Here is a 26,149-nt window from a genome sequence, read left to right on the forward strand (position 1 = left end):
TCAGCCTTATTTAAAACCAATATAGCGAAACAGTAGAGTCCTATGAAACCAGTTCTAACCTCTGAAAGTTATAATTGGATGTAAATGTATAAAAGCACTGTTCTACCTAAAGCATTTTAGCAATCACCAATGAAAGCCCACTCCACTGGATTTAACAAAAACATGAAAAATTAAATCCAGGTTTGTTATTTTAGATAGCTTAGAAAGAAACCTAGAAAATAAATCTGACTTTATTACGTATACCAAAGCAAATTAAAGAAATGACAGGAGATAGGAGTAAACACATACCCCTTCCAGCTCTGGGAAGTGCTCCAGAAATTGTGCCACATATGTCACAATTGACTGTTCATCGGGTGACTCCACCATGATATCTGTGGAGACAGACGCAAGGGGCTTGAGCACACACAGCTTTGGAACGCTCTTGCAGAGGAACAGATTGTCAGACATTTATCCTGCCGCTATGGTCACAGAAATAACTTTTTTTCTGACAGATAAGAGAGATGCTCTTCACTGCTGATGGCACTTGACAAAGTTCTCAACATCCTATTCACATTCATTTTTTCCTATTTCCAAACACATACTGAACCCTGATCAGGGTTCCTTCTCATCCACTTTTATACTGCCATTTATGCTGTTGTCACTAGACAGTTGAGTGGTTTTGAGCAATAACACAGAGCTTTATTTTTATCAGGATGTCCCAGTCTTCTAAGAGGTGATGAAAGTGCAACTGTGCTTTCAATCATGCCATCAAGGCCTAACACTGGTCTAGTAGAGTTCAGTAAAAAGAACTACAAGAAGTCCATTTATACATACTTTATATACACATACACACTTAGGTTTACATGTATAAATATGTGTGTGTATATATATGCACTGTAAAGGGAAAACTGGGAGATGCAAATGCATTTGAATGGGTATCTCTCCATTTGCCTGGTATGGCAGCCTCGCACACTTCATCATGGAGTGACATTTAGTCTCTGCAGATTAGGTGCTACAGAACAGTGCTAATGCACTGAGACACCCCTCAGCACAACAATTAATGTCCTCTAGGAATGCAGATGTCAAAAAGCATCTAAGCATGAACCAGGACCAGTGTACATAGCTAAAAACATGGTAAGATCTCTGTCCCCAAAGAACTTACAAATATGACTGGAAGCATACAACGGCAAGCCACTGACCATTTTTATTTTTCTTATCAACAAGCTCAATACACTAATCACATCAGCAGCCTAATCACTGGGAGGTTTTTGGTAGGTATCACAATGCAATATTAATAAATTCATTATAGTCTGAGTGTTACCCAACAAAGCTGATATAAGCGTTTTACCTTCTGGTTCGAGGAGCCGAGGAACACCCAGTTTATTCTGTGCTATGCTGAAAGCATCCTCTAGGTTTTCTCGTGCTGATTTCTCTAGTGCATGTTTCATGTCTACCAAAGTACAATCTATGGCTTTTATGACGGCTAAGAAAGCAAGGCCACTCCTCCAACTACTTGTAAAGTCCTGGACTGCAACGCCATACCTAAATAGAAATACATACATTTTACATGGGTGGTTTGCTAGAAAATCCAAAGTAAAGGCATCATCATTTTCAGACTCCTGAAAGTTAAAACGTAAGGTTGCTGAGTAGCACCTGTCACATCTGAGATATTTTTGGATTTCAAAATCTAGAAATACATTCAGAAAACACATGGCTTCACAAACTGATGTGGCTAACAGCTGACATCAACCTGCTTGTAGGAAGTAGTTAGTGAAAACAAAGCCCTCAAGAATTCAGCAACCACATTTAACATTCACAAAACCAAATGTCTCTGTGATTCCTGTTTCTGTTGCTCTCCAGCATTTTAATGCCATAGCTTGGGAAAACTTCCAAGATTTAAACATTTAAACACACAAGCATATATTATTCACATTCCTGTGTACTTGGCCTTCTATAGCAGAAAATCTGCCAAATGAAAATGGTGTCAGCATATGCATAAACCACAAGAGTTTTAGATGCCCAAAGTTTTGGAGGAAAAAACAGCCATCAAACTTGCAATGGAATACAGCCCCAGAAGAGAAAATTCTGCACAGATCGTGGGGTAACAGGATTACAGTGATGCTATTATGTTTTTAATACTGCAGTTGCAACAACAATTTTCTGTTATTAGATCTTTTCAATTTTCACTCTTTGACTGGGCTGAAAAGTCTTCGGCCTTTACTTCTCAGGTCCTCACTTTTGTTGTACCACCTGTTAATGATGACTTCAGCCTTATTTTGGACTAAAATTGTGCTTCCTCTATGGTCTGTCCTGGCAGCAGTGAACTACAGATCTCAATGGAAGAAGTTTATCTGCTCAACAAGCACCCTTAGTTTCACTGGAGATAACCAAAGGATGATGTGGTCCACAGGACCAAGTATTTAAGATGTAAATTTTTGTCTTCAACACTAGACACAGAAAATTTGTGTTCAAAGGCAGATTTGGACATATAAATCAACAGACAAAAAAGCCAAATATTCAGCTAACCAACCTGTACAAGTAACTTTAACACATGCCCTCTTTAAAACTCTCTGCCAGCCACTACTTCAAATAACAATATATGTAAAATACACTCGAAGCATTTGCATGTGCATGAGACATCTTACACTGCAGTTTTTTAACCTGACAGTAATTCTGCCAGGATAAAGCATTACTACACAAAATGCTTTGGTGAAAGAACCACTTTTTTATTAAAGAGGAGAGAGATGTGTTGTGCAATGGAAATGCACTCATATGTTACAAGTTCAAGAGAAGTGACTTAAGTTTCACCCCCTTCCCCTCTTTAATTCTGAGGAAAGAGGAACTCTAGTAGGGGTTCTGTCCTTCAAGGCACTTTGCAGTACACAGAGAAGCTTCCTCAGGGCTGCTGCTTAATTTAAAAGGCTGCTGATAAAGTCTTTCAGTACATCTGTTTTTTTGGTTCATCCCTTGGTTATACCTAACCTTTAATTAGCAAAAGATGTCAAATAGACTGCATGAAAGCTGGGGTCTGGGGAGTAGAGAATGATCCTGTTTTAAACAGCACCAAGCAGGTTAGTGCAAGTTAACATTTAACACTCAAACCATGGAGCCAGCAGCGTCCTTCAAGGTCAGACGGCTGCTGTAAACACATGGCCATAGTGAAACACCCCCCTGCAGAGACCCTGTGCTCCCAAACTTCAAAAGCAGAAGAAGCCACAGCACATGGTAACATACCCATGGGGCAGGACAGAGAAAAGAGACTCAGCTTCAAAAGGGCAGGTGGCAAGACTCTTTTGTTCAAGGGTTTGTTAGCTTACTTTCTGGTTTTCCTCTGAACCCAGATTAGAAGGGCCCTGATGGCTTTCCGCTGATCCTTCACTGTAATGGACATGTTTCTCTCCACGCTGGGAGTGCTGGGGGATGTGTCTGATTCTGGACCACTGGGCCCAGAGGACAGGCTGGAGGAGGAGGAGTTCCTGTTGAGGTTGCCTGTCAGCTCCTTAATCTGTAATAAAAGATGAAATACACAGTGTTCTGCTTTATCACTGGCTGCATCGTGTCCTTGTTTTCATGCAAACTTTAGAGATCAGTGCCATAACTGAATTTTAAGTGATAATTATAAACCTGTTCATTTTAACTCTCAACTTGTATTTTTCAAGCATGGCAGCCAGCAGCAGCCCAGGCAACAGAAAGGGCAAGCAACCAGTTTGGGCCGAACTACGCAAATTAAACAAAAAGCAAAGAAACATGTCCTTGAAAGAAAAATTAGTTTAACTGAAATTGTTCTCTTCACAGGAGTTGCTTGAGTGAAATGTTTTTAGCAAAGAAATGGTGACCTGCAGCCGCACTCCTGTCCTTGATCAGTGCTGACATTTGAGACTCTGCTGCTTTTTGGGCCCCCTGTGCCCTCTGCTGCCAGGGTGACAGGTCCTGGTCACACCATCTTTGCCGGTGAGTCTGCCTGGCCAAACTGGTTCTGTGCAGCACTGTTCAGCCTGAGGAGCTCAGCCAGGGAGAAAAGCCCCAGTGCAACTTTGAGATCTTTTTTTTAACCTTATAGCCATTTTTTAAATCAGACCAAGAGAATGAAAGGGCCTCACAGTCTTACAAGAGTTGCAGAACCCTCCCTCCATCTCTCTCTGTCCATTAGAATTTGGATTGTCTAGAAGGTAATTTTCAAACTATGTGTAGGTTAGGGAGCAGTTTTAATCTAAGCCTGGGGATAAATAAACTTTCAGGCTCAAATACGTTTTATCAGTTCCAAGTCCTTTGAGATCTTTCATATGACCATGTACATCAGTTGCAAATTTTTGCCATGTTGAGTAAGTCTCCAGAGAACAGTGATTCTAAATGGAATTTCCCACCACACTGGACCAAATCCAGAAAAGGTAATTGAAAATACACTGTGACCTGGAACCAAACCCAGGACATTGGTTCAGATCCAGGGAATCTGGAACAGAACCCTGAGAAGGCACAGGAAAGAAGGGAAAGTAGTAATCTGAAGCTCTAATTCAGGTCCAAGTTAAATGAGGGCTTAAATTGTCTCCAATTTACATCAAAATAGGTCCAATGAAGTAAAATGAAAGCAGCTGCAAGTATAAAATTAGTGTATATTAGGAGGGAAAAGCTCAGGTTTAGCATGATTAATTATGTTCTTTAGGATTAAAAATCAATTTAAAAATCACTATTCAGCTGGAATAGATGGATACCATGAAGACCGATTACTTATGGTTAAAGTGTTCAAATTTTATTACCTGAAAAAACAAGATTATATTCCATATTAGTCCAAGTACCAGAGAGGAATTTCCATCTGCTATTTCTGCTGCATCAATGCTAACAAGCTTTACCTGTAGAAGAGATCATAAATTCAGAGCCAAATTCAAAGCAGCAAGCTATATGCAAAAAATGCACTGAGACTGCTGGATATGTCCATACCACTTCTGGCACTGACAGGCCAGCAAAAAAGCAATACTGAAATCTTGTATCAATGAAAATTTGCCCTGATCACAATCACCCTTCTCCTGGAACTCCTATCTGAAACCCCCAGCATAGTCTGCAGAACAGAAGTGGACTCAGCTCTGCATTTTTGGGACTACAAATGCATTTTCTCCATACAAAAATGGAAGAAGATGGGGCCTCCTCCAGTGGACCCCACTCATAAAAAGGAGAGTCATTTCTCATACAAAAATCTAAAATCCTAGTAAGTTCTGCTTACTTCTTTTCTCCTATGCATCTCCTTTCTCCTTCCTTATCCCACCTTACACAGCTTGTCACAGAGTTCTAATTAAATCAGTTAGCAATGGATAGGGTTGCCTAATCCAAGCAAACTCTAGGCTTTCCCACACTGAGGTTCTTTCCAGCTGATAACACCAGGATGTTATTCTCTTAGACAACACGGACTTGGTTTTGGCAAAGGTCACAGAGGAGGGAGGAAACAAGGAAGCTGTCAGTACTGCACATGGCACCCAGACCGAGTTAAAGCCCAGCAGCCCATTTATCACTGAGAAGTCCCAGACACGGTGAATCATTCAGCAGGGCTCTACCCTGCTGGCCCAGTTCCACAGGAACGGACACTGTCGGGTTCCACCCACTGTGGTTTAATATCTAACCCTGAAGCTCTTGGCAGCCAAGGCATTTTGCCAACACTTCCATCACCACCCTTCACTAACCGGTTTGGTTAAGCTGAAAAAAGGAAAGCAAAATAACTTTTTATCTAGTGGTTTGCACAACATTTTCAGTCTTAGCAAGAAGACACCTCTAGTTGTCATATTTCAAGGATCAGATTTCTTGCTAGCTCCAAGGTATTTGGCATGGGAAAACCTTTGAGACTTAGTACATTTGAATAGCAGTTTCTCCAAAATGGGGAGCAAGTCACATTTATCATTACACTGCTCAGTGTGAGCTCTGTCCTCTTACTGCTCCTTATGTTTGTCACCCAGCCTAGCAGAGATAGTCAGCTAGAAGATACTGGCTGCTTACTCTTGAGGTAACAGGAAATCCATAGGAAAGTACTTTTTAGCACCACTGATTTAAAAAGCCACTGGCATTCAAGGTTCCTCCTGCCTGGCCTTGCTGATTGAGGACCTAGTAAGATCCTGGCAACCAGATATGCTTCAGCTGCAGCTCTGCCAAGTGCTGGTACCAACAGAGAGAAATAATCTCATCTGCAAGTGGGCCTTAGCTGGATTTGGGTAAAAAGCATCAACTGGGAAACTGTTAAGAAATATATGAATATGTAAAATATTTCTTAGCAGTTCTACAGCAGGACGTGTAGACGTACACATTTAGGGCTAGATCAGCCCCTACTGATGGAGTTTCCATAGGGAGGCTGGAACACCTGGAAGTTACTGGACAACTTCTTGACCTTTCACATCCTCTCCTGGGGAAAAAGGCAAAGGATGTTAAACCTCCCGCATCTACAAAGTCATAAGAGATGTGCTAAGACCTCACATCATGCTCATTTCTGCACTGGGGTTTGCAACAACTCTCCTGCATGACAACCACTGCTGCTGGAGCAGGAGCTAAGCTCAGTGCAGGGAAGCAACAAAGTGACATCAGTTGCTGTTGTAGCATCCCATACAAGGCAGGGTTTTGCACACACTGATCCCTCCTCACCCATAAAGTTTAACCTTACTGAAGTCCTTTAGAGGAAATAGCCCAATACTTGTTTTTCTGGAAGTTCTAGGTATACCATGTATATGAGTTGTTACATGGCTGGGGCTTCTCTTGACCCTATTACTCTCAACATTTTTTAAAATCAGGGAGTTTTCAACACACAGGCCACTTCTACAGGGCTTTGGAATAAACCCATCACAGGAGAGACAAAAAAAAGAATGAACCATTTCCAGCTACAGGGTCTGATCACACTTGGTCACTTACAACTGTAGGCAGTGATGCTGTGGTAGTACAACACTGGCTATGAGGGAAGTTATATCCATGTAAGGCTTTGATTCCTGGAATTATGCATTTATATCATGTTCCTGGATTTCACTTTCTCTTACCTTTGACTCATGATCAGCTGCTGCAGCAATCAGTTTACCAGATAAATACATGATTTCTAATAGTGAAAGTATTTCTGAGAAAAGAAAGTCATCTACCATCAGTGTAACTGAAGTAATGCCACTAAGACCCAGATCATAAAAATTACTTGCATTTCTTTTTATTTTCTTTTAATATTGGGTTCCTGATCCTTTAATCCCATTGAACTTTAACATATAAAATGATCAAATAATCCTTGCTTTAGACTCCGTAGGTGTTCTTGCTGTGCATTTTTATGTGGCTTTTCAGCCTTGCTGCTAAGTTACAGCCTCTTTAAGCAGTACACTCCTCTTACATACATGCAGCACATCAGATTAGCAACAACTACAACTTGCAGCATACATCAAGAGAAAATATTAAGACCAGTCTTTGAAAATACTCACATTACTGTCCTCCAAGAACTTAAGTGCTTTGGCTATGTTGTTCAAACGAAAAATGCGATGGGTCGAAGATTTGTATTCGTGCATCTAGATAAAAGAAGTGCCACACTGTTTTTAAAACAGAAATCACTCACCACATTATACAAAGCTTAAAACACTACAAGCACTGAGGCAAAATAAAGCTAAGGAAATCTATCTATGAAAAATTATTGCCATCTTTTGTGAGCAGTAAAATGCTTCAACTACACGATAGTAGCAAACTGGGTTAGCACGCAGTTTTACTGCTCTCCAGATGTTACCACTCTCTTGGACCTGCCACATTGATTATTTATGTAATCACTCCCCAAGCATGTTCGGTCACAGGATCAGATTTGCCTGAAAATTCATAGTAATAGATTTTCTTTTGTCTTGAATTAAATGAAATTATCTTAATTAGGAAGCATGAGCAATTTTAATAGCAGGCACAGGCAGGTGGGAGGCAAAAACCTTCCCTTTGGCAGAAATGAAAGATTTTGCATGCCTGTCTCCCTGCAATTCTACTTCAGCACACTGTTTTTATCCCATGTGTGCAGAAACAGCTAACAAGAAATTCGGCCAGCTGACCTTACCCCCTTCTCTGACCTCCTCCCTGACCTCCCAGAGCATAGCCTAGGGTTTACCATGATGTATCTTCCCCTTCAATTCCTTCCAAGCCTGGCCCTCAATGCAATCTGTGCGAATGCACATAGAGACAGTGCTGCTTCTGCTGCAGCTCTGCCAGACTTTAAGAGTATTAAAAAATACTCTTGACTCTGAATGTGTGAGCACACATTCAGGGGCCATTCCTGCTGCAGGGGTATGCAGGTGGTCAGCTACTACAGAGCATCATCACCAGGTGCATCTGCAGTGGTGAGACAGCTGCTTCTCTTACCCAAGTGTGATAGCCACACACGGGAGAGTTCTTGATGACAAGATTGATGGAGAAAGAAAACATTAAAGTCAACTGTAACTGGGCATTTATATTTGCACTGGGTGTTCCATTTCTGGTACGTGGAACTTTACAGAGCTCTTACAAAGAAAGGAGGAGAGAAGTTTCTGATTAGTAAAGCTTTGCCCTGCTGATTTAGACCACCATATTCGTAAGACTAATGAAACCTGAGCCAGGATACCAGAATTAAACTCAGACCTACAGCAGGCATCAGAAGACCTATTGAGTGTCATAATGATCTTAAACAAAATAGAAACAGACCTTACGGATTTAAAAAATGATACAGCAAATATGTGTTTTCTTGGTAATGTGACTTGGGTAATCTCCAGATGGAATGTGTGAGCATTAAAGTATTAAAGCCTTAAAAACCCTGAGGGGTAGGAACATTAACACTGATCACACACCATTTACACCTCATTGTTATATATTTCCTTGAAATCTACATTACAGCTCAGGACACCTGCCTGTAAGGAAATGACAACAAAGTTGCTGGAATTCTTACTACTTTATGCAAGGCATGGGCCCAAATTCACCCTTATTCCTTGGATGACCGGGCACTGTTGCTTGTAAGATACTGAGCTCCTATGTGTGGAGGTTTCTCCCTGTCTGTACATACCAACTTTTGTCCTGAAAGGACTTCCAGGAGTGCCATCAGGATTTTGCCATCTTGTATATCAATAAACAAGTCTTTCACTTTCAAAGGGGGCTTGCACTGTGAAGAAAAGAAATCAGGTAATTTTTAAAGCAGTACTGTTTGATAAATCACCATGATTTCAGAGAGATGGAAGGAGAATTTTACAAGACAGAGATACAAGAAGTAAATCATAGCCTGCAGGGAGAAAGAGCTGACTGTTCTTCACATCTGTGGAATTCTGTCCTATGAATGTTGGAGCTAAAACTGAAATTATTCAAGGACTAATTCCAGATTTCCCATAACAGAACCTAACCCTAAATACTCTGCCTAAGAAATAATCACCCAAGAGTTGGGTGCTGATCCCTCAGACTAAGACATGTCCAGCAGAAGCAAATACCACTTTATGCCCGTGATCCAGCCAGCCACAATGTCCTTCTCATGTGAAAGGCTTCTGGTGGTTTCATTCTGTCTCCCAGCATTTTTTAAGTACTTTAAAAAGCAACTTCTTATATTGTGTCTCTCTTTTCTCAGCAAACTCCTCCAAAAGGAACCATCTCCTCCCTTCACCACGGTGTTGGTCGATGTGTGCACTTCAAGGCACACAGCCAAGTCAGCTCAGCCCTTAGGGGTATTCCCAACTGCAGCAATTACACTCTGCTCAGGTGTCACTCACTCAGGTATCCCTAAAGAGCCCAATCTTTTCATCTTTGGTTGGGAAACGCACTTCTGTTCGATTAAGCACTGCTCCTGGCAAATGGGGCCACACATTTTCATTACTGGTCTTCAATCTAGCCAAGAGTACTAAACAATGCTCCATGAAAGAAAGCAAAGTATCTTTCATTTCAAAATTAAATAACTTCTCTGAAAGACTAAAACACAAACACTTTCTATTCTTTCAGTACTTAAAGCAAGAACAAACAGAAATCAGAAATTCAGACTACTCCCAATTATCCCATGACCAGCAGAGCCAGAGCTTCTCAAAAGATGATCCAAGTGGGATCACACCAAAAGTTTCTTGAAGAAGTACAAGAAGACTTCATTGCTGCCTTTAAAAAAAACAAGCCACTCTGCAAGAAGTGCTTCTTTGAGGATAAAGGCAGAAGCCACCTTTCTCAGTGCGTGTCCTCAGGGAATCACCCATAATTAGAGACAGCTTTGGTGAAGCTCTCATTGTTTACATGGTTATGTTTATTATGCCACTTCCAGGAAAAACATTAATATAGCAGAAGGCTTTTGGTCATTCTCCAGAAAAGCATTTTTATTTGTTGAATCAGAGAGGAAAAAAATTTGTATGCACCCCAGAGAAAGCTGACCTGCCCACAAAGGTTCTAAGACTTCATATGCCTGGCACAGCAGAATTAACAGCACCCTACAGCCTTTTTCATGATATAATTCCTTCTGTAAATCAAAGACCTTCTTTACAGTCACATATTTGACAGCCCTTTCTGACAAGTTCCAAAACTGCAGTTAGTTCAAAGCCCTAGAGCCTGATTCATGCAGGCATCATGTAACACTGTCTTCATTCTGAGAGGCCTTTGGGAGCAATTGCTAGTCAAAACGTTTCCAACTAGCCTTATTCTGATTTTCCAGTGAGATTTAAGAGGATCCCTTTATGCCTTCAAAAACACTCACTGCAGAGTAGTGGACTTAAGCAACGATAGATGTGATGCCTTTCTTCTAAAACCCCTTTACTGCGTCTGAAATGCAATCACTTCTCAAGAACTACAGGAGCTAAACTGAGAGTGAGCCCAAACCTAGTCCCAATCTGTACTTTTTGAAATTTAGCCACACATACTAAGGCATTGTGAAGATTAAGCACCAGTCCAAGTTAGGGCTTCATCTAGATCAGGAAGCTGGTCTCATTCCTTGATCCTGCACTAAGCATTGCTGCTGTCTCAGTAATATTAGGATTTTTTTTTTGCTCTTTTCAACCTCAACAGCAAGAAAAATGTTCTCTGCCTGACACACTACTCAGGAGAGGTAGTCCTTATCTACTATCGATAAGAACAGTAAATTAGGTTTAAAAGCTATATTATGGTGTCATTAAGAAACAATTGCAACTTAAAGATATGATGTCCAAACATTAGTTCTCTGATGTAAGTGTATATGTGAAGATCCCATCATATTGCCCCCCATAACATGTCTGACAAGAAATTACTGTCTTCCATCTTCAAATCTGGGATGAAGACAAGTTCTGAAGAACACCTGTCTTTGGCCTTGATTCCTCAGATGCTCAAACTTCCAGTCCAGGGAAGAACACAGACATCGTCACCTCAGAACCTCAACCTATTTGATTTTATGTGGGTGCATTCTGTGGGAATATTCTACCCTTATGGTAACAGTCAGTAGCATTAAAGATTTAAATGGACCTGAGATGATAAATGCTGGTCAAGCATTCATTGTGCCCGAAAACAAATTTTAATTAATCCAGAAACAGGCTTTGAGCTTCCCCTCATTCTCCTCCAAATGTCCCTATGCACAGAAGTCAACTTTGTTTCCAAATTTTAACTGCTTGAAAGGGAGTTAACTGCAATCTGTCTATGGCTATGTCCTTGTATCCCAATATCAAGATTGTTTGTCAGTCTTACCTTTCCCAAATGCAGGTTTATCCATCTGGTAAAGGTCCTCTTCTGTACATTTTCGCGTTCGACTACAAATATCAAAAACAAAAAACAGCATTTAAGCTTCCAGGAGAGGGAGAGCTGGTAGGAAATTTCAGAAACTGTTGCACGAAATAGTTAGAATTCATGAGAACTCTGTGAATAAGACAAATACATTCTAAATCAGGAGATACAAGGTTGAATTTCAATGTTTTATTCAGTTTCTTTGCCCAGACATGAGCTATATATTTGTAGATGCATTTTAAAGGCAGGAGGAAGGAATTTCTCTTAGTTTTGAAGTCTTCAGTGTTCAGCTTCTGAGAGGTGAGCATTTATGTGCTGTGCACAGCTCTCCACTGTTGTCACCCTCTGAGCAGGCAGCTTGACCCTTTTATGTCAATTTAGAGGATTGTTGCTCTGACACCCTCTTGCAAATTGGGCTGGTGTGGATTCCAGTCTACTTACTTGCATGCACAAGGAAACAGGACCAACACAACAATTTTGTCTTCATATTTATAAATGAATGGAAAAGCTTCATGAAATCCCATCTTCCCAGTCTCCTAACTAGTGCATTTAAAATCAGAATTCCAAGTCCCTAGACTGAAGAATCATTTTATTTATATTGCAATAAGTCTAGGAGTGCTTGTTCTTTCCCAGAAGTGCTGTGCACTAGGTGCTGTACAAACAGCTCGTGGGCCAGCTGAAGAGTTTTTAATCACATCTGCCATTTCCTGAATCCATTTCCATAGTGAACTACGGCAAGAGTGTAAGGGGAATCATATTACTGACCAGCTTTCATTTACCTTCTAATATAAAAAAGTAAACCATATATTTAATATAAACGAAGTTGACTGTCAAAGTAATATTTCACTTTAAAGACAATTATTCTCAAGTGGTTCTCAAGTTTCACTTGAATTAAGGAAATCTGGCAATTTATGAACAGAACCCATTAAAACTAGTTATATGCTGTATTTCAATTTACTCATAGAGCGTATCAAATATATTTTAAAACCATTTTGTTTCTTCAGCCCTACAAAAACAGCTAACCTATCTACTGGGAAATCACATTCTGTAAAAGTCTGGGTTGTTTTCATTGGTCAGACTGATTATAGGCCAAGCAGTAGCTTCCGTAAATCAAATTTTAATATTGTTCTTTTTGATCATTTTAACCAAAGGGTCAGCAGCCTCCAATTATATGTATAATTGTTTTCCTTATTTTGATGCATTGGAATAGAGCTTTTCAGCATGAAGTACATCTGTCACTGATGGCCATTCAGGCCTTTTAAGTCGTCTTACTCCATAAAACCTGATTTTCTCCAAGATTGGTTAAAAAAAGTCATTACCCTTTAAGTGCTTTAGAAAACATAGAAAATGCCAAACTAATTATTGCTGTTGGCTTTTCTTTTAAAATGTCTTAGAAGAATGTGCAAAGATTTGAAACAGCTCTCTACAAATGAAACTGTAAATTATATTAGGATTCCAGAGTATCTGTAAAACACCCACAGCATTTACCACCTACAAATCCCAAAGTACAATAAACTGAGAGATGTGTCACATATTTCTTGGGCTTTGCTTCCTTCAGCACCTCAGCCCAGAACTGGCTTTCCATGCGCTCACTCCCACAGCCACGGCTGAGCAGCACAAGTGCTGTGTGTCACCCAGGGTGTAACTTCCACAATCGAGCTGTTAAAATTAACCTTTGACAGTGGGTGGAGGTTAAGCCAGAATCATTCCCAGATATACTTCTTTCTGTTCAAATACAGGTGCTGGTGCAAAGGGGAAGGCAGAACAGGCACAGGAGCTAGCAGCAGGTAGCAGGGCCACCTATTAAACTTGTCTGAAATGCTCAGGAATGCTTCAGTGGGCACCAGTGCCAGGCTTCAGAAAAGAAAAAGGAGACCTTATCCAATGGGCTGGATATACAGACTTGCAATGTCAACTAAAATCAAAAAGGAAACACAGAAAGTTCACAGAAGCAAATTTAATGTTTTCTGGTATCATCAGAGGCTTGGTTTCTTGTCATATTTTTCACTAGTCACTCTGGCAACCTTCATTTTCAGTGTAAATAAGGATGCAAAAGAGAGCTGTGTTTACTTACAGATCATCCATAAAACTGAGCACATGCTGGCTCCTAATTTTGCTGCAGAAATTCTGCCATGATGCAAATTAGGAGCTGCACATATGCCTCAAAGGATGGGTGAGCCGGCATTACTGCTTCGGGAAGCTCACACACCAAACATAAAAAAAAGGCGCATTCAGGAAAGCACTTGCATACATAGACAGTTTTCTGAGATGAATCTGTCTCTACGGCAAACAGCTTCTTTCCAGGAAGAGTGATGACCCCAGAATAGGCACTATTTGATTCTATAAAATTCTAAAGCAACAGTAACTGGAAGGGGAAGAGGAAAGGAGAGGAAATGTGTTTATAAAATCCCTAAGGCAGACAAACCCCTAATGCAGTCCATATGCTCGATGGCAGAGTTAACGTGAAAAGTTCAGCACAGGTATTTACTGATGTGTGCCTTTAACTGCTGTTCTGCTCCGACCTTGTGGACCTCCCAGTTTCAGTACAGCCCCTCTTCTCCACAATCTTTTCATTTAAGACGATTGTAGAGACTCTATAAACTTTATGCAGTTTCTATAAATTAAATCAAATCTTTTCTTCTCCTTCACACCTACTATTATATAAAAGTGAAGAAAATCATTCAAGTCCAAAGTTCCTATGCTTACGTATATAGTTTACTAAAACTGCACTGTGTTTACTGGGCAGCTAGAGAGCAATAACACTATTATAAAATAATAATTACACCCACCATATGGCTGGCCTGCACACAAATCCTACAGTGGAAAAGAAGGATGCCTGCTGTGAGGGTTGAATTGAAAGATGTAATACTGGAAGGTAGTAAAAAGTCAGGAATTGCCTTTTTGATTCAGCTCAGCTCAGACCTTGACATAAGAGAAAAATTATAGAGACAAATTCTGACCACACACAGAAGCTGGGTCTTCTGCACTCTTCCAGTAAGTCCACCTACAACATGCTTTCACAGGAGGGTGTAAGAGGCACAGCATTTTTATCAAAGTGCATGGGTATCAAAGTGCATGGGCTCTGACAGGCATCAACTGCAATAGTTTAGAGGGAAAGAAGGCACCGGAGAAGGAGAATGTGTACTGTTAGGATGAGGAGCCTATTGTATAACCCACACAGTTCTCTGCCCCACAACTGTGTCCTAGAGGACAGCAGAATTTGTCAGAATTTGGCTCAGCCCCAGTAACTGCACCCTAGTCAGTATTCAATATTCACAAAAATATACTGCTTTGTAAAATCTTATGGCAAAGGCAACTAATTCCTTAAAGAGTAAAATTAAGATAGTTCAAAAACCACTTAGGCAAAATTCAAGGTTAAACTGCTAATGCACAAGGGAGCTCAGCTGCTTTCCTGTGTGGCACTATTTCCTTCCCCACCAGTCTAGAAACTCCTCCGGCATTTACTAATGCCATTTCTCCCCCTCTCAAATCTCCTCAAAGGTCACCACTGTTTGCATCACTTGCAGGAAGCTGATCCCTAAGAGCCTCTACGTTCAACAGCAAATTTGAGACAGCAAATATTGATTTGCTTTTAAATACTATTTATTCTGTTGTTGTAGAACCAGTTATGAATAATCCTCTGAGGCACACCACCATGGGGCTGGGCACTTCAAGGAACTATGAAATATGGAAGCTGATTTGAGTAGAACACTTGTCAGTGTGTAATTACATAGCTTGAGGAAACTGCTTGATTTGCATGTATGGATATTACTCCCAAAACAAAGCAGAAGGTGACTTAAACTTGCTTCCAAACCTATTAGCATTTCATCTAGGATACATCATCAAGTGATGTTAAAACCTTCACAACAGGCCAAGCTGGCCTGTAGATCCACTTACAACTTACCTTCTGGACATCTTGCCAAGTTCCAGTTTTGTAATAAGCACAAAATCCAGCTTCCTTGTTTCTACCACAAGCTCAGCCTCTCTATAGATATGCTTGCTATTAACTAGAAGCAAGTCTTCAAGATGGAAAGCTGGTGTTGGCCACCTAACTGTGATAGAGGGTGCTTTAACCACCCTTGGCTTCAGAGGCAATAAGTTGCCAGGATAATCGCCCCATATTCACTTCGTAAGTACCCAGTGACCACCACAGAACCAGTTCATAATGTGCACAGCTCTGGATGTATCCCAACATTTACCAAAGTCTTTGATCTGGAGAAAATGACACTTCTTATTACACAACAAAAACATATGGGAAAATGTATGGTAATTAAATACTACAGCCTAACTCTAAAGTGCAACATGATTCAGACAACCAAGGTTTTGGGAAATGCAAACGCCTTTCCTTCTGCCTTCCTCACCCCCAAGCCCCCATTCACAGAGCTAAGCAATCAATCGGTCTCTAATGAACACATATTGAACAATCCACTTTTGAACTCCAGGGCACTAAACAAAATGAGAACTGGAATTTTAAACTGGGCTTCCTGGTGTTCCTGCACTGTGGCGCAGCCTAGGTATTTCTGATTACCAGGCATCATACTAACAAATCTGAATACTCCTTTCTCTGCAAACAGTGTTCACAAAGGAAGCCTGACTGACATCTTAAAACTTGGATTTTACCTAAAATTGCTCATTTGAGATGATGATAGATGCAAGCAGTTGCCTACAGGCAAATAAAGACCATTAGTTACAGTACATGGTCAGGCACATACAGGATGTTGATGACAGATACCGGATACTGACAACCCTAAGGAAGCTTGGATCCTTGTCTGGGAGACCTTCTACTGTTCAAACACGATAGGTGGGACAAAGTTCAGGTGCACAGCCCAAGGACAGAGCACATGCAAGCAACATGTCTGACATGGGAAGGATGATTAAAGGTGTACTGTAACAGAAGTAAAAAAGGAGTGAGCAAGGGAGACTGGGTGCAGGGTGCAACTGACAGCAAAAGAACTGGAGAGTTTAAGATAAAATGTGTAAAGTAGGGCAGGGGAAAGTGCAATTAAATTTTGTACTTTTGTCTCATCTCAACACAGAGTTACACTAAACACATTGAACTATGAATGCTCAGAGACATAATCTCTATTATATATTTTCACAAGAGAAAGAAAAAATAGTTCACAACATTCCTCTCATGTATATGGTGCAGTCCAGCAACACTGCTCTGTGAGCACTCAGTACTTGCACATAAAAATCTCCATATTTGTAGGAGTGTGAATTTTAAAGGCTTAATCAAAATATAAGGAATAATTTTAGCCAAATTGCCCACAAAATTAATTTTATAAGCTTATGAATTCCTCCAAATTCTCTATTTTCCTTATGCTTAAGAAGCCCCCAAACAGCTTAGAAGATTAATATAAATTTTCTGTTTGATCTATACAGGGGTTGAAGGCTTTGTTGTGTACCATATGCCAATTTGATGTAATCTGGAGCACATGAAATATTAAATCTTAAAAACTCTGGTTTTCTAAAGGAAACATTAACTACACTATATAACATGAGTATGCTCTCAAGTTACCTCTTATAAACAGGGCCTCTAAGCCCTCCAGATGAAGTTGTTAAGTTAATTGTTTGTTGAAACTGACCCATTTATTAGGGTCCTTATTAAATTTCTATGGCAGGTGTTGAAAGCTTGAGGCTTTTTCATTCCATCAAAGTTGCAGAGTCCAAGTCTTATTGGTTCAAAATTCTTTAAAACTCAGGTTGGTGCTGCAGAACACATTGTAAGATCCCAAGCGTTACGTTTTCATTAGCTGCAGCTAAACATGTTTCTTTTGGACTTCAGTGTCTGGTTATAGCAAAATATTTACTGCTGCAATTGGTATATTAAGATTACATGCACCAGACAAATATTACAGGATGAATATGAGATTTCTAAAAAACTCTTAGTGCTTCAATCCTCATAATGTCTGAGACAGATGTTTCTCTTACCAAAGAATTAGATGAATTTACTTGTAAATTCTACTGGGCTTTGGAAGAGAAATCCTACATAAAATATTACTATTAGAGCTGATCAAAATAGCTTCCAATAAGAGGGATTTATATTTTCCCTTGAAAACTAGTTTAGTTGTGGCAGATGGTAAAGATTCCCCTCCATGTACCCTTCAATCACAAAGCAAACATCTTTGTTCGCACGACTCTTTATAGACATGGGAAATGTTATTGAACAGATTAACAAAATTTCTCATTTACATACCAGGAATGTTATGAAACAAAATCTGACAAGGTTAAAAAAGAGAAATACAATCCTGTTCTGAACACAGAATGAAACAGACATCACTGTTTACTGTGAACATTGCTGGACCCAAATAAAGTGTTAATTAGGTTAAATTCAATGGGTTTGAAATTGATCTAACAAGTGACTTAAGTGTTGATCCAGCAAGGGATTTTCAGGCTGTGCAGAGTACCTCTTGTGGTTTATTACACACTGTTCAAGGATCATAATATCTCCTTCTGTCTATGAAAAGAAACAGGATTTGCTGTTACCAGAAATTGCCATTAGGAGAAACGCAACAACAACCAATACTGTTGCGGTTCAAGAGCCGTTCCTCATGCAGCTCATGATGTTCCAGTCCTGTTTGCTGCACTAGTACAGGTTTCTCCAAATGGTTCACCTCCTGCGACTGCTGATGTTTCCTGAAGGGACTGTGGTCCCCAGCTCTGCAGTGGGCAAAATATCCCATCCCTGTCATTGCTGGCATACTGAACTCCACTTGAAAGCATAATGCTTAACTTCAATTTCAACCTTTTGCACCTTGTCTACCTACTTGAGTATAGCCGGTCCAATTCTCTGCACTCTGCACACTCAAAAATAAAATCAGGAGCATCCTTCTGAAACTAACAAAATCATAGTTGCCACATTCAGCCAGGTTCCAGTTAGTCCTATCTTATCAGTCAGAGAAATGGCTCTTGAATCAAGTTCACATTGACATGGTTTTACTAGCACAGTTTTTTCCTCCCACATGGAGAAGAATGTCCCACAGCCATATCAGTATCTGCACCAGTATCTATGTATCACTTCTAAGTGGTTTCTGGCAAGATGTCCATTCTCATCCTGTGGCATCTAAAATGAAAAATACATCAGAAACCATCCTACATCCCGCAAATAAGGGCTAGTCACAGAGTCCAGTCCATTCCATCTCCACTTTGCATTTACCTTTACTTGTTACAGCAAACATAGAAAGCTTAAACTGTGAAGCATTCCTTATTCTTCACATTTTTTCATTTCCAGAGAGGAAAAAAACTCCTTTTGGCTGGTTAACTTTGTTGAGACATCACAATCTGAAATGCAGTGAGATATTCTGCTATACATCAGATCTGACAACAGTGCTAAAGCCTGAATAATTTGAGATGAGCAAAGAAGCCAAACAAAACCCACGTTATATGTCAGGGTTATTTCTTGACATTCAGAATCAGATGAGAACTAGCACGTGCCCAGAGTCCCACTGTTTCCTATATTTGTCAGTTAATAGGGTGGTGGTTAACTGTACTTTTACGTATTTGAAACCATTGTAATTGAATTTGCGAGTAGAATGAAGAAAATGCAGGTGCAGGGGACCAGCAACACATCCACTTTCCACAGAAGAGTCCCAGGCAGTTTCCTGGGCTTCTTTAGACAAACCAGTCTCTAACACAAAATTTGAACTTTCTCTAGTATTAACCAGGATCTTTAAACCACCACAGGATGGTACAGAAAGGCTGAGAAGACAACTGCCAGAGGCATATAATCTTCTTTGGAATTTGCCTTTACCCGTGGGAAACTTAGAAGACAGTTGTTTCATTTTCTCAAATCAGGTAAGGAAAGGCAACAACAAATGTGTCACAGAACTACCTTGCAGAAGCCCTGAAATCACAAGGGTGGGGTGCTGATGGCTTCTGGATTTCTCTTTTCTGCTTCCCCCACTATCCCCAAACGCCTTGAGATTACCCAGCCAGTACATTATTCAAACCAAGGAATGCTTATGAAGCCTTCTGGACACCATAGCACTAGAAGAGGTTCAGAAGTAAAACTTAATTATATGTGTGTAGTACTGTAAGAGCAGTAATAAAAGCCAGAAAGAGTAACCCAGTTCAGGGACCACCAAAACCTACTGGTGTGCTCAGGAAATGGAGCAGCCACGGATGGGTCTCCCAGGCAAGAAATACACAGAATCCAGAGTCACACTGCCTTTTGCCTCTCTCCCACTTATTCATCCTTTTAATGTCTCTTATCAAAGCCAATAAGAGCACAGAAGAAATAGAGTGAGTATCATGGTAATCAGGTGAATATTAGAAACATGCAGAGATACATGCAACTCTAAGAGCAAAAGATTGAAGAGATTTACGGAGATTAATATTAACTAGAAAAAAATCCTCTGGCTTTGGAGGAATAAGCAGATGCTTTGCTCATTGTGGGCCAGACACATGATCTGAAGTAGAGGGTACAAGACTCTTTTGGAGGGACAGAGAGGAAAACAAAACCAAAAGCAACACAAGAGGCAGGAGCTACACTATATAAGGTGCTGTATTGCAGGGCAAAGCAACCACCATTCAAAAATGGATGAAGGCAGACTGTAGGCTGCCACAGTTAGATTAAAATGGATAAAAAGCTGAACCACAGTAGAAATCCTTCTTAAGATGCATTTTACAAAATGCAACAGCCTAGCAGTGATCAGTGCATGCTCCTGAGGAGTTGCCATTTGACATAAATGACCTGTTGGGAGGTATTCCAGGAGGCTTCAAGAGAGATACTCCTTCTTTTCTATGAAAGGGTGGCTGCCACAGAAGAAATTATGGGCAGACCAAGGATGGCAAAATTCTGAGCGTTCAGTGAAGTCAATCACGCAGTCTCCCCCACAAGACCCCAAGCCTGGCCCCTCTAGCACTAACACAGGCTTTGTGGGCAGCACAGCAGAAAGCCTGGTCCCCTCTGCACCCAGGTGAACACTGCTTTAGCACAGGGAACTGTGAGCTGCAAGTCCTGGGCATTATTCTGGGTGATGCTATCCAGCTACCAAAACTGAGCAGAGAAATTATTTTTCTGAGATCAGTAGCAGTCTTTCTTTTGCTCTAGCAGGCTTTAAGACCAGGTTATAATGTATGAAGGTAGTTCAGAAATAGTATTGGCACAGCTTACCAACTAGTCAAAGCTAGAAAGTATCAGACAAAATCTTGGACTGGGTTTGGAGTAAGGCCTGCAGTAACACTCAGAATCCCAGTTTTTCCTGAGTCTCCCAGAATGCAGAAATGCAGCCCTCAAGTGACTGACTGATGCTCTTGATGGAGTTCCACATTTTTAGCTATATGCCTGAAGGCAGGTTTCAACAAATCTGCCAGGATGAAAATCCAAGGAAGAGCAATGTGTATATGAGCTCTCTTGTTCTGAGGATCCAACAGTAAAACAGTACCATTTTAGGGCATTAAACCAGTGAGCTGTAGACACTTCATGCATCTTCAACACCGACACTGACATGCCTCCTCCCTTTGTTATTAAATAGTTCACTGTAGCTTCCAGGACAACTATCACCTCTCTACCTCACTATTTTTTGCAACTCTTTTTCCAAATTTCAAATGAGAACATGGCAGGAACCATGAAAATTCACACTCTGTCCTTCATAGCCAACATGGAACATCCACTCAAAAGGAAAGGCAAACATAAAAGGATTTGGATTTAAGTGCCAAGCAAATATTTGTGTTGTTTATGGCCATTTCCAGAAACAAAATTTATCAGAGAGACATTCCTCATGTACAATATTACCCATAGCAAGAAAAACTGCTTTCAAGCAAAAACCTGTTATGACATAACTATACTCTGTGTTTGCACTGTACCTTCAACCTAATCGGCTCTGTCATCCTCCTTAACAGACTTTTCCATCCTTGGGGACAGGACACAGCAGTGTCTTCTGTTACAAAGAAGCAAATAGGAGCAGCAAGAACTTCAGGGACCAATTACCACGCAAGCAACAAGCCCTTCCTTTAATACACTCCACAGTGCTCATATGGCATCATCACATCTTTCCAAAAGCCCAATTAAAAAAAAAAAAAAAACCAAACAAAACAAACTTATGGAAAGAACATGTATTTTGTTGCTTTGAACTGTGCCCAACATGTGTAACAGTCCCTCCTGAGATGTGTTTAAGAGATACACTTCAAAACAGGACTCAAGCCTTTTATTTGCTACACTAGCTTGTAATCAGAAGTTAATCTGATATTCCAGAGAAAGGCAGACCTTCCAATATATGTCATAGTCCCTGGCGAGAGGAATAAAGGCATTTTGGCAAGAGAGGAGGGCTAGCATAAGGGAGGGTGTCAAGCCATGTTTTGGCAGCAGAGCTGGCCCAAGAGCACTGACACATACAAACACTATCACATGAGCTCACTCTTGCTCCCCATGTTGCACTGCCTTGCATCTCTCAACCCAAGCTCTAACAACAGGATTCTGGTTAGTGCATGTTCCTCCTGGCTTTTTATCCATTTGCCGAATCAAATCAGGAATGTTGGGCAATGGGAATAATGCAGAGCATGAGGGCTGACAGCATTCCTGCTGCTGTAGGAGTCAGAAGAGCTCTAATCAGTCAGCTTCTGTTCTGCCTCTTTTTCCTCTCTCTGACAGGCACACCTGCCAATTTCAGCCCAGAGGAATGCCAGTATGTGCTGGATATGGTTAACAGGTGATACCTCCACCTTGTTTAGGCCTCCAATTACCTTTAGAGCTGGAATGTGCGTGCTCTCCAACAGCAAAAAATCAGTACCTTAGCCTCCATTTTTCTTCATCCATAGGACATAAGATGGATGGATGAACAACAGAAGAGGACAGTGAGGACGCTGCCGCTGTCAGGACTACACACTCCAGTTCCTTATGGCAACTGAGCTGGACAATCCAGTAAAATAGGAAAAGACACCAAAAGCATAAGGAAGGCTTCACTGCACACAGACCCCGATGTCTGAACATCTTGTCACCAACACTGAGATCAGGTAAGCTAGTACAAGCACAGGCATTGCACTGCGGGTGACAGGATGACAAGATTTCCTCACTCAGGCCCTGTCTATGCTCAGGCCTAGAGACTTCAAAGCTGTTTTAGGACTGTTTGTACATGACTTGTATAAGATTCTTTTATAAGAAGCCCAGGTATCTCACAGAGCTGTGTTAGAGCCAGGACAGAGCCATTCTGCCTTTGCATGGTGCTTTCAGCTGAGAAGCCTCTGCAGGTGGTCATGGTCCTGTGCAGCAATCAGTGCCTTGCCTTGCTCATGCCATCCAGCAACTGCTTAGTTTTGAGAGCCTGGTTTTAAGTTGAGAAGTTTAACTCTTGTGAGGAGTTGCTACTCTTTACAGCTGTATGAAATTATTTAAGGCAAATGAAACATTTCAGAAATATGAGACATGATTCATGGATTTTGAGAGACAGAGTTCACATAAATCTAGTGTGTGTCATTTTGAGATTATGGAAAGACTTATATTAAGTATTCCAAGGACTCTGGCAGGCTTGAAGTGTGTATGGCAATGAGCACCATCAAAGCACTTGCAGCACCCCTAGTACAAGCCAAGTCAGACCAGAGAATTGAGTAATCATGACTAAAATATGATCATACAGTCAGTTCCCCTCAGGGTTAGAAACACAGTGGAATCTTCACAGAGAAAATAAATCAGGAATGCAACAACCTGATTGCAGCCTCTTGCATGGCAACAGGAAAACAAGAAGTCTTTAAGCAAAAGATGCTACTTTGAAACTGAGGTATCATTAAAAAAATAAAATTACTCTCAATGCAAAACAGCATTTAGACTCTGCTACAAAATCTTGCTAGGAAGGTCATGGATACCAGAGTACAACCTCTATCAAAAAATCCTATGTAAAGTACGTCAAGAAGGCTCAAAATCTTAAATGCCTGCAGGAATTCCTTTCAAACCTTGGGCAAATTTTAATGCTCTGTGCTTCTCATCTGTAACAGTGGAATCATTCACACTTTGAAGCCAACTTGAAATCGAACCCACAAACACTGACTGCAAAGTCAGGCCCTAATGTTCAGAAAATAAGGAATTCATAAGATGATTTTCATGATGCATCTATCCAACAATACCACAACTGCTGATCAATAACATCATTTGCACAGCCAACAAAGGAATGCCAACAGGACTTGACAAAACAGTGTGCCTCTCTTGTGCTAGTTTTGTTTGCATCTGGATAAAGACTGACCCCAGTGCAGTAAAGCTGTAAAGACAGAAACACGTTTTACCTACTAACCCTGGAAGTTACTGATACTGGAAGTAACAGAAGAGAAAATGTTACAACTGAACTTCATCAGCAGGCCATTCTTCCCTTGCTCACCAACATGACATTCATGAGAAAGTCACCAGAAAAGTCAGGATGGGAATTTTGTTTTAGTGTAATTTCACAGAGACTTTTCATGGTTACCCTTTAGTTTATTTTTTCCATTAGTAATTATGACTGCAATTTAGCTGTAAGAATGGCTTTGAAAATATACCTTCTCTATTTCGATTTTTTTCTACAGCTGCAGAATGACACTGTTTAACTTTTCTAAGTGGATTTCCTTTGGCTTTGGCTCCCATTTAATAAAGCGACGAGTTTGCTGAAAACAGCCTTTGCAGTTTCAGTGGATTAGTATGGTAAAGCCTAACTTGATTTTAAAATAACTTTGCTCCATGTTGCTTTACTGCCAGTCAGCTCATGCTGTTGCCTACAGCTGCGTCTGGCCGAGAGACTGGCAATTTCACTTTTTGTTTGTTTTCGAATGGTCAGCAACAGCAACACCAATAACATGCACACTCTTCATTTTCACGTTCTGTGGTGTGTGCAGAGTAGGTGGGAATCCTTGAAGTGGAGACGCATTGTCAGAAGAGAGTTTTCCTACTCTGCTGGAGATCAGCAGTTGATAAAAGCAAAGAAAGTGTGCATGGACCAAAGACAGCAATATAATTACTTACAATTCTATGCCAGATGAAACACGTGGGTGGCAATTAAGTACAAAAAGCTTGTCAGAAATCCCTAAGTACATAATTTAATCAGGATTTGATGCTATGACACCACTACATGCTGCACACCTCTTTAAGATCATGTCAGATCCTGCAGCATTCTGGGCACAGCTGTGTCTCACAGAGGCTCTTCCTTGACAGCACCCACAGATCAAGATAAGCATCAGGATTTAGCTTTCATTTGTCTGCTAAAACAAACAGATTTACTCTGTAGATCATGTCATTATAAATAAAATAATAAATAATAGTTACTTTGTTCTTTCAACACTGAAAAGGTTTAATTTTATAGCTGTTTTTCGTAGGATGGTCACATTAAACCTCACACGTGTAAGCAAACAAAGACTCTTTGACATTAACAGATGAGAAGAAAGGACCATGGGTCATTCAAATTCTCAAGACAAATCTTGTATGCCTTTCCTACCTTGGCCAGAAAATTAAAAATGGAGATAACTGTTGACTCTTACAAATGACAGTATTGGCTCATATGTCTCTGCTGGAAAAACAATAACCAATTGATTTACTTCTGTGACCACTGAACATAGGATTTCAAAACTTAATTATATAAATCCTTCCACTTATACACTTTCAGACAACTTTCTCCATTGAAAAAAAAATTTAAAAGATACCATCAGGTATAGAAGTACAATTATATAGCAAAGGACATATTTTTGTCACAGACAACATCCAGAGAAGTAAAAACTTCAAGTTTTTGAACAGATTAAAATTCACAAACTAATGACAAAAAGTACTTAGACAAGTTCATAGTATTTACAACTTCAACAGAGATCTCCTTGCATAAAGAACATAAACTTTGCTCACTGCGATACAGCAGTCTTCCAGAGAACTTCCCTGGTAAGGAAGCTGCCAAGGGGTTAAGAGATGAAGTCATCCAGTTTCAGAAGGAATTACCAGTCAAAGGAAAAACTTTCTGCTGGTATAAACTGACCATTTTCCCCTGCATTTTTAGACTCTTATAAAATTGATCCATGCAATTTCAGGGCCAAACATAAGAAATTATCACTATACTGATTTTACAAACAAGTTACATTTGATGGATTTGTCTGATGTCATACAAGAAGCCAAGTTACATCTCAGGCCTTGCTCTTTTAAATCACGTTTTGCATGGTATGCCAGGATATGCTTAGAAAGCTCTGATTTAATTTGATTTGACTTGAGTTGAGTTGCTGTGCAAGAGATGGATCTTTAAAATGCAGCTTGTGTGGGCCCTTTTCTTAATGAAATCCACTGAGATACTGAACTCCACAGTTAAAATAGGTTTTACCATATAGGTTTGAAGCAAACGAATTTGGAGCAGAATGTACTTGCTATAAAAAGTAAGGGGAAAAAAAAGTCTTCAAACTTAACATTTGTCCCAAGAGTCACATAAAATTTCAAGTCTCAGGGTTGTCTTCCAGGGAAACTAATGTTTCCCTGGAAACATGTTTCTAAATACAGCTGCTCACTCACATCTTGTATTAACAGTTTGTTCAAGTACAGAGATGGGCTAATCAATGCTGAGTTAGTATCCCTGAAACTTGCCCACTCTAGTCAAATCCT

General features: G+C 40.3%; 1 protein-coding gene across 2 annotated transcripts in view; it reads right to left on the reverse strand.

The window, feature by feature from the left end:
• The window catches only part of CLMN (calmin), a 92,074-nt gene that overhangs the window by 14,275 nt on the left and 51,650 nt on the right, over positions 1 to 26,149 (reverse strand). For both annotated transcript variants that reach the window (XM_042046941.1, XM_042046940.1), the window contains exons 2-8: positions 11,587 to 11,648; positions 8,981 to 9,076; positions 7,401 to 7,484; positions 4,734 to 4,826; positions 3,297 to 3,484; positions 1,328 to 1,521; positions 289 to 371 (exon numbers count right to left, since the gene is read on the reverse strand). In XM_042046941.1, the coding sequence (XP_041902875.1) occupies positions 289 to 371; positions 1,328 to 1,521; positions 3,297 to 3,484; positions 4,734 to 4,826; positions 7,401 to 7,484; positions 8,981 to 9,076; positions 11,587 to 11,648 (800 nt within the window). The remainder of the gene's footprint in view (positions 1 to 288; positions 372 to 1,327; positions 1,522 to 3,296; positions 3,485 to 4,733; positions 4,827 to 7,400; positions 7,485 to 8,980; positions 9,077 to 11,586; positions 11,649 to 26,149) is intronic.

The sequence above is a fragment of the Corvus kubaryi genome, unplaced genomic scaffold (assembly GCF_017639235.1).
Source record: "Corvus kubaryi isolate FWS band 111438036 unplaced genomic scaffold, C.kubaryi_AGA036_p1.0 66, whole genome shotgun sequence".
Classification (NCBI taxonomy): Eukaryota; Metazoa; Chordata; class Aves; order Passeriformes; family Corvidae; genus Corvus; species Corvus kubaryi.